The 12494-nt window shown below is 40.2% G+C and overlaps 1 protein-coding gene across 4 annotated transcripts in view; it reads right to left on the bottom strand.

Annotated features, from left to right (window-relative positions):
- The window catches only part of LRBA (LPS responsive beige-like anchor protein), a 414817-nt gene that overhangs the window by 366644 nt on the left and 35679 nt on the right, over positions 1-12494 (bottom strand). For all 4 annotated transcript variants that reach the window (XM_077300118.1, XM_077300120.1, XM_077300119.1 and 1 more), the window contains exon 3: positions 621-852. In XM_077300118.1, coding sequence (XP_077156233.1) covers positions 621-852 — 232 coding nt within the window. The remainder of the gene's footprint in view (positions 1-620; positions 853-12494) is intronic.

The raw sequence follows: 12494 nt of genomic DNA, 5'->3' as shown, positions 1-12494 counted from the left end.
ATTTGGAAAGTTAAAAAAGGCTGAAATAGAAAAAACAGACTTTGTGTTAAATAACATTAATTATATTATTTAGTCAGTGGGGAAAAGGTCACACAGAGGATCAATAATACTGTCTAGATAGCTATAGTTCCAGCTAGATTCTGCCTTTTTCTTGTGTAGCTAAAGGTTAGAGGTAGTTCAGTCGTCAATTAAACTTGCAGAGTTTTCCTTGAGACTTTGGTGCAATTTCAGTCCTACCTCAATATCATTTTTTTTGCCTTCAGCAAGGTAGGGCAATTAGCCAGTTGATACCCTATCTATGAATATATATGACATGATGGGTTGAGGGAGAGGTGAAAAAGTCAAATCTTCAGCTAAGAGTTAGGTCAAAAGAGCCACAGAAGATATGAACATCCTGCATGCTGCCCTAATGAATTAGGTATCCTTCTAGGTACATCTTGCATTTAAAAGCTGTATATACAGTATGCCTATCTTGTCTTTAAAAGCATTTTGCTAATTCTAAAAGAAAAATATTACATAGCAGTTTTCCAAACAGTGCCCCAAGGAAAAGATCTTGGAGAAAAATGTCACATTCCTAACCACAGTTACTTCCAATTTCATGGCTGTTTAAAAAGTCATACCTGCAATCATACTTTCAGCCTTATCGATCCTTTGGAGCACGTGCTCAACAAGGCTGACCTCTGTGCAAATCTGGAGATTCCGTATACTTTTCTTCAGGATTGCTGTAAACATGCTCCATATTTCAGCCTGGCAAGTGACATCACACTTATCCAACAAGTCCACCATGCAAGTAATACTCTCTCCTTCTTGTATAATAAAATTCATTTCCAGATCAAAATGACCTCCTACAAGCTTTAATTTAAAAGAATAAACATTAATGACTTTTATCCTACTCCAGAATTCCATATTTAAAATTTGCAGTATTGAAAAGCAGCACTTTTTAACCAACAAACCTCAGACATGGACTCCATTAGCAATTTCAGATTAGGCTGGACAATCAATTAAGCAATCAAACCATTAAAAATTCTTATTAATGACCCACCGACAAATAACAAAGTATAGATCATGACCTTGTTGGCTCTCAAAATGTTTATATACAAGTCAAAGTAGTGATCTTAACATACTTCATAGCCCAATTTACACTAAGACTTCACTATTCTTCACCATCCTCCAATCCATCCACAATCAACCACTACAATCATCATTAGAGGCCCTGCTTCAGGAACCCACACCATCTGAGGCTAGACAGGCGGCAACCAAGAGAGGGACTTCCTTCTGTCAGTCTTTCACCAGAGGATAACTTTTCTGTTTTGTTTGGTGTTTCCTCACAGACCCTCCCCTCTCATTCATTTCTAGGGTTCCTAGTTCAAGGTTAGGAAATTCCTGGTGATTTTGGAGATGGAACCTAAGGAGAGCAATATTTGGGGAGGGGGGACTTCAGTGGGGGTATGGCATAAAATCCAAATCCTGCTTGGAGATGATTGATCCCAGGAGATCTTCAGACATAGGCAACACTGTTGTAGTCTCTATGTGTTTTGTTTTAAATTATATATATATATAATGCAGCTTCAAATGCAGCTTCCGTTTAATTTTTTAAAGTGTGTGAATACACACATATATACACATGCATTCTTTACAAAATTAAACAGATGATGTGTCTGAATACCAGTAGGCAATATATATGGAAAAGAAAAATGGAAGAAGAAAGTTAGCCTTTTTTACTTGCAGTACTTTTAAATAGTTTGCTTACAATTTGTTAGCATGTATACAACACAGAATTAAGAGATGAAAGTTATAATGCAGACTATTTCTGATTTATAGAATTATATAAAGGACTAGGGGCAAAGCCCGTTTAAAGTATGTTGCAAAAGGATTTTAATAATACATAGCAATCTATTTAAAATAACAAAATTCTGGACTCTGCATAGCTCTCAGTCATGAACACTACCACACTAGTTCAAATAAAGTTGCCACACAAGTCCCACTGAAATGGAATAACTCAACTAATGTCCTGTGACCATTTAAATTGTTTAACTATCCAAACCTTCTACTCCCTTGAATCCACTGCTCTCCTCCTAGCTTGGCTAGCCAACTCTCTTCTTGAACATAGAACTTTTTTCCTAACAGATGATCAAGTAATGTACCTCACAATCTCCAGTTTGTAACACCACCTGCTAGCTAGTCTGATGAAAGGGGTTATCACAACAGCTGTATTTAATGTAGTGAATGACATCCTTTGGGTACATGGAGTTAGTGACGGAGATCTATTACTAAAAAAAAACTAATCAAGGATTCAGATATGATTTTTCATTAAAAACATATCAATTGTGTGATAAGATTCACCAGAATAGTTACTCTTTGCTTTCCCATGAATCCCAACAGCTCCCCACATTACTCAAGGTCTGAAGTGTTAGAGAAATATAAGTTGGGAAGCACATTTTTCAACATTCTTGACATAAATCAGCAAAGATGTCAAGCATCTGAAGATGAGAAAGCTACAGTGAATGTATTTGAGATTCACAACCAGAACACAGGTAATAGAAAAGAATAAATAAATAGCACTTTAAATGTTTCTATTTTTTCACTCTTTTCATATGGATATGATGAAAGAAGAATGGGTCAAGTAATAATCTCCAATAGACAAGGTGTAGCAGAGATGGCAGTGAATTGGATGCAAGTAGATGTGGTATCCAGGATACAATGGGAGTTGGGGCACTTGCTGATCAATTAGGAAGAGTGGCTGACCTTGAGAAATATATGAAAGCTGCTTTTGCTGGAGGTTGCCACAGATCTTTTCCTAGAACAAATGGCCTCTAGAATGGCATCACACAAACAGCACAACTCAGGGAGTTAGTTATTTTTCACTTACAAATCCTATTTTTTCCTGTTGCAATTGCAAGACCAAAGACCAAACTTCTGATTGCATATAATCATTTATCATATGATAACCAGCAACCTAGCACAAATACTTGCCCTTACCAACAGAAGCAATAAAGCATGTGGAGACATAGTTTAAATGAAAGCAGACACAATAAATGCAAAAAAACCCCAACAACCCCCCCAGCAACTTCAAAGTAAGTGCCACAGGGAAACAATATAGATATTTGAGTTTATAAAACAATGCTGGAATGATTAAACTTTCCTGTAAATGCCATAACTCAGTCAAAGTTCATCAGGGAAAATCTCTGGCTCCCTAGCTTCTTCTTAAAGTATAATTCAGTTAGTTAACATATTTGGGACTAACTGACCATCATCTACCATGCCAACAATGTACAGTGCATGCATTTTGCTATTAACCAGACTGACCTCACCTTCACCTCACTTCTCTACCACCCATCTTTCACTTTTGGCTACCAGCACTGTTGTCAGTAACCACCCATCCAAGAAGGTGACAAATTAGTTCTTCTATCTAATCTGCAAAACACAAATAATTCACTAGCCATTAGAAATTGTACATTCCTAGGACCAGACACTAGGCTAAACATTTCTCATTTAAGTGTTTTATGAAATTACTTTAAGAAAATATGGGAAATGGTTACATGAAATTTGTAGTGAATTTGATATACTGTTTATATGCAAACCTATTATAGATGCACGTAACTGTGCACACCTATACAGTATGTCATATTAACCCTTTCTAATGGCAATTTGAAGCTGATCAACCTTCAAGACAAATTTGTTGCCAAAGACAGGGATCATAATCCAGGTCCATGCACTAGCTAGTTATTACCCGAGCTTCAGTAATGGCTGTGCACAGCAAAATGTAATCTCACGAAATGTCACAGTAAGTTATGAATATCTGAGCAGCCTAATGCACCTTACTAGCCATGAAGTGTGAGAATGTAATCTTATTACCTTTTTTATGGTTATATTTTTTTGAATAATGTAGCCTTTGAACTGATGTATAGTCTTTCCCTGCACTTTAGCATGATTTGGTCTCCCGTGTCATGCAGTTCATTTTTCAGAACTCCTCAATTCAATGTATTTTAAGTCTTAGGTTCAACTTCATAAACAATCTTTATAACAACCCACAGGGTGACATAATATTTTCTCTCTCTAGATTGTGGCATAATGTGTAAGCATACAGCAATGATTTTAAAGCAACACATTTGAAACATTCAAATACATCTTCATAAGTTTTACATTTCATTTTCATATTTGCCTTAGCTATTCATAAATTCAAATAAGTCATAAATATATCAATATCTAGATGAATTCAAGCAGCAGACAACCTTTTGTGGTTAACATTTGCAGATTACAGGTCTCATCTTCCCCTCTCCTGCCAACCATAGTTGGCATATAATTCACTAATTTTTCTACAAATTTTATACTTATGAAATAACATTTTTATATTTTCCTGTATTAGCCAAGTTGAAAAATAAAGACACCAATATTGTGGCATGGTTAAATAAAAGATATATAGATTTCAAAGAAAGTCCAACTATTAACTTATTATCACGTTAAAATTAGAGAATCACCAGATATTGAGGGGGTTTTCTGTTTATGACTCTGGTTGTGAAAACTGTAATCAAGAAGTTAAGATGTTGAAGCTTGTACCTTTGGTGCAATTAAGAGCTCAAATGTTGCAATCTAATGGGTTAAGCTATGAACCTAGAAGTGACTAAAACTGCAATTCTAAACATATTTAGAAGTTTCAATGAAAAGAAGCTTACTTCTGTGTTCCATAGTATTGCTTAATCCCAGATAATAGACACTATGAAAATAAGCATATAAAAGAATTTGACAGCAGGACAGCTGGCTTTAGAAGTATAGAGAAGTATAGAGAATAAACTGAAAACAATATTGAGACTGTTATCCAAGGAACAATTTTCAGTTTTCAGTCATAGAAATGCAATGCAAGTTATTATTAAAAACAAAAGAAAACCTGATACTTTCATGTGTAGAGCCAAGATATAGTCAATATGCTTAAAAACAACTTGAATAAAATATTTGACCTGATAATTTTTGAAACACAGAATATACCAAAGTATTTTTATGCAACATGACTAATGCATACTGTCAAACCTCACCTTGAAAGTAAGAGAATGAACAATAACATGGCCTGATCTCTCTTTTTTCTTGTTAAAGAATGGCACTATTTGAAGATTACAGATTACAATACAGATGACAGGTATGTACATTACAAGACATACCTGTGCCTTTTATGTCAGGTTCAAATGCAGGAACAAGATAAACAATTCAGAGTATATAATATATATATGCACACTACAATATATGCCAATGGGAGTCATTAGTAACCTTCCCTCTGAAAAATCTAGACTAGTTTCAGATGAACTGAGATGCAACTACTGCTTGCCACATCCAAAGGCACACAGTTCTAATTGATAACCAGCACTGAAGTAAAAACAAAAACAATTGGTAACTTTGCTACATATAAAGTCAATTACTCATAAGCACACTACAGAGTTGTAGGAGCAAGTACACTTAAGGCACATTATTACATTTTCTGAATTCCTAATTCCTAATACATTATTCATCGTATGAAATGTCAACTGTTTTAGAAATTCTTGAAACTCTTCCTTGACATTGAAAATGCTGGTTTTTCTGATTCCAAAAACATGCCTTAATTTTCTCATTTTGGGTAATATTCACAGGCTGCTTTGCTATCAACTATTCCATGGATCTCCCACTACTGAGGTTGGATTGGACTCTTTTGTATATTTGAAAAGTTCTGGTATTTTAACGTCCCCTTTTAAATTATTCATTGAAACAAAGACAAAATGGAGACGTCATGTACACTCCTCTATACATGCATGCTCTTCAGCAATCTGTGTGTGTTCCTTCCTCAGTGGAATGTCTGCTTAGCAATTCAAAACTCATTGTCGAGGGCATTGTACCCCAGAAAAGAAAAGGATAGTAAAGGAAATGGTTGTCCAGTATTTATTTTTGAAAGTGTTTAAGTGGTTTTGAAAGTGGGATGTGATTATGCAACTTCAAGAGAGGTTCTCCAAATAGGAAATGCCATAATGGATGCTTGGAAGCTCCAATTTTTAAGATTTCCTCCAAACGCTGAGATGGCTATTTTTCTTACAAATGCTAACATCAGTGTCAAAAAAATCTATTGCACAGATCTGTTCTCCATCACACATAAAAGAACATCCAGTTTCAAACAAGCCCTTTATTAGTTTCACTAGAGGCAAAGCCCGTTGTATCCAGGAATACAACGGGCGCTAGAGCTTGGCAGTGGGAAGAGGAAGGAGAAGAGTTGTCCAGTCTGTAAGGGCATGGGGTTGAATGTGTGTGTTGTATGGGAGGTTGTGGTGGCATGGAGACAAATCAGGGCTTGGGTGTGGAGATATGGGTGTCAATAACCTGTGATTTGGAATGTTCGTTTAGGAGAGGACTGACCTTTGAGAATTGTGGCAGTGGTTACAGATGAGCTTTCCAGAGCCATGTCTTCAGATATGTGAAGGGGAAATCAGACTGGAGACTCTTCTTAGGGAGAAATTACATGACAACCAATTCCTCCCAGTTCTGCATTCAACATCATTTCCTTTCTTGTCCCCCTGCTCTAATACACATGGAGTAGTCACAGTACACAGATGTCCACCCTGCTTCTTTGTCTCCATTATTTTTTACTGTTGATAAAATGTTATGTGCCCAAATGCTTCTTTCACTTTTGCTACTTAGAAGAAGAGCTGGATTTTTGTACCCTGCTGTTTAATACCCAAAGGAATCATAGAATCATAGGATCATAGAGTTGGAAGGGACCATACAGGCCATCTAGTCCAACCCCCTGCTCAATGCAGGATCAGCCCTAAGCATCCTAAAGCATCCAAGAAAAGTGTGTATCCAACCTTTGCTTGAAGACTGCCAGTGAGGGGGAGCTCACCACCTCCTTAGGCAGCCTATTCCACTGCTGAACTACTCTGACTGTGAAAAATTTTTTCCTGATATCTAGCCTATATCGTTGTACTTGTAGTTTAAACCCATTACTGCGTGTCCTCTCCTCTGCAGCCAACAGAAACAGCATCCTGCCCTCCTCCAAGTGACAACCTTTCAAATACTTAAAGAGGGCTATCATGTCCCCTCTCAACCTCCTTTTCTCCAGGCTGAACATTCCCAAGTCCCTCAACCTATCTTCATAGGGCTTGGTCCCTTGGCCCCAGATCATCTTCGTCGCTCTCCTCTGTACCCTTTCAATTTTATCTACGTCCTTCTTGAAGTGAGGCCTCCAGAACTGCACACAGTACTCCAGGTGTGGTCTGACCAGTGCCGTATACAATGGGACTATGACATCTTGTGATTTTGATGTGATGCCCCTGTTGATACAGCCCAAAATGGCATTCGCCTTTTTTACCGCTGCATCACACTGCCTGCTCATGTTTGCTGGTAAGGGCTGGCCAAAGCCCATAGTCCAGAAGGCGCACACCTACAACCAATCCACCCCAACCACAGTCTGTGAGCCTCTACCATCCTCTCTAGATCGCTGCTCATCTCCAGATTATAATGATCAGCTCTGCAGGCAAAAATGGATAGTTTGGAGGCCGGACTCTGAGGCATTGTACGATTTTAAGGCCCTCCTCCAAACCTCTAGGAATATCTCCAACCCAGGGGTAGCCAACCTCCAGGTGGGGCCTGGAGATCTCCTGGAATTACAGCTCATCTGCATAGTATAAAGATCAACTGCCCAAGCAGAAAGGGTTCCTATGGAGTTTGGACACAGCTGAGACGAAGAAACATTTAAGGTCTCCCAAGCAGGTTGTTGTGGAGTTAAAACACTTGAGGCCTACTGCACAGGGTTGTTGTGCAGATGAAACAGGAGGCAGAAGAACCTCTGCAACAGCTTCCAGTTTCACCTGCACAACAACCCTGTGTGGTAGGTCTCAAATCTGCAGAGTTGCTTGGCTGTTTCTTCCCTCCAGCAGCATAGCCGGCCACAGCATTATTTTAAGTGAGAAGGGGCTTTTCTGTGGCCTCCCTATCAGCCAACTGTTTGGCAGGAGGAGAAAGCTCCCTCCCCCCTCAAAAGGAAGGTCCACACCCATGCCCTCAGACTGCCCTGCTTTGCTCTCGGAAACGCCTCTCTCCCCTCAGTCAGGTGCTGTCAAAGGCTCCTTCGCAGCAGGCCTGAAGGAAGAGGGAGGGAGCACACTCACCAGCCTCCTGCCAGCTCTGTCAGTGTTCTGAGGCAATTTACAGTTAGACATGACAGTCAGGACAGCCTTGGGGAGCAAAGGGCTGGTACAGCCTGTCCAAGCCTCTGTTCTCATCCCCTTTGGCATGCCTACTTACTTCCTGTCTCTGCGGTGGTCAGAAGCAGACTGGCAGCGATGTCTCCAGATTGCCCCTAGCTGGGCTGAGTGGGCCTCCCGACTGGATGGAACTCTGGTCTGTCCTGGTGGGGGTCCAATCGGAAGTTGCTTCGCGACTTCCAATTGGGTTCTCACTCGACTGGCTAGAACTGTTGTCCATCCTGGTGAGGATTCGCCCCTCACCTGGACCGGTCCCGCCCACTCTCCACCCACTTATCCCTTAGCCTTTTATGTTTATACAGCAACAGCTGTATAAAGATGTCAACAGAATCATATGATATGCATCTTTATTCCTGGTCAGCTGAGAAATACTGGCAGGGGAGAACAGTGATTCCATTCTCTCTATAGAACAGTGGTCCCCAACCCCCGGTCCGGGGACCGGTACCGGGGTAGGGATCAATTGGTACCGGGCCGCGGCTTCTCCTCCCCGGCTGCTGTCTCGAGGCTGCCCTGCCACTCTGCCACCGGCTCACCTTTGGTGTTTTCCAGCAGCTGCCATGGCTGGGGCTCCCCCTCAGAGTAGCACTGCGCAGCTGCTACTGGCAGCGGGAAGTCAGGGGCACCGGTGGGAAAGCAAGAGGAGCAGGAGCTCAGGCGGCAGTGGTGACGTCCCTCGTCAAAAGACTACCCCCCTGGGCCTCAGTAAAATTGTCAAGTGTTGACCAGTCCCCGGTGATAAAAAGGTTGGGGACCAATGCTATAGAAGCCCACAATAATGTTAAGCCCAAATATTTCAGCATTTAATGCAAATTAAATGAGGAAATGAAAGATACCACATAAAAAGCTTTAGAATTTGGGCATGAATTTTCCTCCCCTCCCTCTCTCTCAAATGCACACATACATGCCCATGTGCACCCAGACACAGACTCCTTCCCACCTCACTCCCCCCTTGGCTCTCTCCCTTACCTCTCAATTTCCTGATATCCTTCCTGCCCCCCCCCCCGATACACACACACGTGCACAGCAAGACACAGACTCCTCTCCCCCCACTCCCCCTTCCCTTTCCTCTCCTTACCTCTTGTGGCAGGAAGGCCGCCATGTTCTACAGTCCTCCACTAGCTCAGGTGACCATCCTGGCAGCTGTTGGGCTCCTTCAGGCCTCTGGCAGAGCCACAACAGAGTACCAAGTGAAGCTCAGAGCTTGGCCTTGCTGCTCTGCCACCACCACGGGCTGTCTTCCGAATCCAGTCCTGCTCTCTTGAGGGAAGCAGATGGGCGGCAGCAGAACACCAAGCCAACTCAATGCTGGGCCTCACTGCTCTACCGCTGCCACTGCTATCTACTGGCGCACTCCCTTAAGCAGGACACTAGATGTCATGTCCATTATCATTTCAGTTACAGGGAGCACATTAGTAGTTGTGTTCCACAGAAAAAATTATGCAACAAAAATTCACCAGGAGAACTGGGATGTAGCCAATAAAACCATCCATGTTATATAGAGGCAGCAAAGACTTTAAACATGGCTCTATATATTTACAATATTAGTGCAAGAAAAAAAAACAAGCTCAAGGTCTCATTTGAGTTTGCTCATGTGCTTTTTAATGCCCACTACTGGAGCATTAGCATTCAAATTGTCTACAAATAATTAATAGAACTGAGACTGTAGTAGCTAATTCCATACAATTCTCCTTTAAATTTCATGACATTTTTATTCAAACATCCATCTTAATCTCAGATCTTACCCTTACTAAGTAACCAACTTTTAACCCTATGTATACCCAGACTTAAGTACTGCAAGATAAAAATCAAGGCTAAAGTCATATGCAAAGTATGTGTCTTCCTCCAGGAAATAAGATTTCCAAAATCCATTACATCACTGATTCATACATGAGCACTGAAAGCCAATAAATCACTTAAACCATGATACAGAGACCCTTTTAAAATTTGCATTTACCTACAGTAAATACTGCCATGTTTTTTAATGGCATGCTACAGCAATCTTTGCAAGCAACTGATTTATGGATGTGACATATTTTCAAAATCAGAAATCCATCACTGTATGACATCTACTAGAAAGTCAGTTCAAGTTGCATTACTCTGAATTTAAACTCTCGGTGTTATGAAAGTCACACAGCAAACTACTGCACCATATTGTTCATTTTAGTTTCTGTACTATTTATCTCACTCTAGGGAAACAAGGTAAAACCTCCTTACCATGTTTATGCCACAATCTATAGAACTATTATAAGAGATTCTTCAGCATTTCATTATGATCATAATACTACATAAACAAAAAGATGGTGAAAGAGACGCTAGAAAAAAATGAAAAATCATCACACTTAAGGGCATTCCCAAAACACAAGTTTTAAAAGAAAACAGTAGACATATTCCCAAATTAATAATTATCAAGATTGTTTGCTCCCTTTCAAAAGAAGGGTAACAACAAAATTAAACTCTTCCAAATACTATTGAACAGAAACAAGACTGATTTTTGTAAAAACTCAATATCAAAGACTAGTTGCATCTTAAAAACAGAATGAGATTTCATTAAAGGGGCAGGGATTAAAGGGGCAGGGGCATGTCAGAGAAACTGAATGTTTATAGTCAATTTCCCATTATCTTTAAAGGATTAGTTACATATGCTATGAAGTATACTATGAAAAATTCATTGTACAGTGAGTGTTCAGAAATGTGCTTCTTAAACTATATAGTGCAAGAATAAAACAGGCCATTTTATGTTTATAGAAATGCATTTTCTAACTGTAAACTTGTTCTACTATTATTTATTGGATGATGAGACTAATGAGATGGGATATTTTCCCTCTCTCCCTCCTTATCCCACACTAGAATTTCTTTCAATATAAACATTGACAAAGTTACCACTTCTCTCATACTTCTATGTGCTTCCATTTGCGTTTGAACGAAGCGAAACATTCTCCATCCCCCATGCCTGTTTGTCAACATTGTCTAGAATCATTGGTGTGTAATATTGGTTACGGGCTTCTCAATTATGTGACGACATATAATTCCTGCACATAGTACTTAGTCTGGCTCTACCCATCAATATACTACTATGGTCCAAAGAATCTTTCACTATTCCAGTTTCTTCTCAACCTTTTTACTCTTGAGAACCCCCTGAAACATTCTTTAGGCCAAACCTCTCTGACATACCTCCGAAAGTCACATGTCACCATAAGTGATATCACACAGACACTACCACCGGATATGACATCACGCTCCATCGCCTTCTGCCCCTCCAATGCCAAAAATGGCCCAGCAGCCTACTCCATTGGACCCGGAACAGGGTTGGGATAGGCATTCACCATTCCTTTGCTCCTGCCACTACCCAAATGCAGATGAGTTAAACCATGTGTACATACTCCTCTCGCTTTCCGCTACTACCATGTGTGACAAGCCTTGGCCAGCAAAGATTTTCATGACCAGGACCCCTCACCTTTCCACCCCTCCAGGCCCATCACTGGCCATTTTTTTTGGGGGGGGGGAGGAATAGGTCAACATAACCATATATGGTGATATGATCCAATAAACTTCTTTTAAATTACAAATCAGTGAAACTCTTCTAGAGCCATCAAGAAACCCCAGGGTTTCATGAAACCCCTATTGAGAAAGCCTGCTCTATTCAGTGTTCTGTTGAAGCTACATACACTTAGAAGGTGGGGGGGGGGATAGACAAAGCAAACCACTGCATGATTAGCACATGCCATTCTGGTTACTTTGTCTATTGCTACAGAGCAGGCCTTTGACCCCCATCCCACCCCAGGCCAGATGTACTCCCGCCCGCCCTCCCTCTTTATTTATTACATTTTCTTTACTGCCCTTCCAAAAAGCTCGGGGTGGTTAATCCTAGTAAAAACATCATTACAATCTAAGTAAAAACAAATCACAAGAAACCCCAGTTGAGAAAGCCTGATCTATGTGATATAATACTATTTACTAGGTTATACGCATTCTATATAATGCACATTTGTCTAAATGTCAAGCACTTTTATCTAGGTATTGATATGACATAACATATTTCTAGATGTAGTGACATCATGATGTCTAACAGTGCCATCCCACTTCTCTTACTCCACTGATCTCAATGTTCTTTGGGAGGTATAGCTCGACTTAGAATTGCACTGTCGGAAACAGGGTTATGCAGAAAAAAGATGCAATCAGGTTCAGTTTTGGAGTCATTTTAAAAATCTGAATTTGGCTTATATTGGAATTAAAAGCACTGCTATTTGTATGGGGGGGGGGGCAACGATTCTCTTCTCA

Source organism: Paroedura picta, chromosome 10 (assembly GCF_049243985.1).
Source record: "Paroedura picta isolate Pp20150507F chromosome 10, Ppicta_v3.0, whole genome shotgun sequence".
Classification (NCBI taxonomy): Eukaryota; Metazoa; Chordata; class Lepidosauria; order Squamata; family Gekkonidae; genus Paroedura; species Paroedura picta.
The sequence above is the reverse complement of the archived record's forward strand: the minus strand, read 5'-3'. Positions and strand labels throughout refer to the sequence as shown.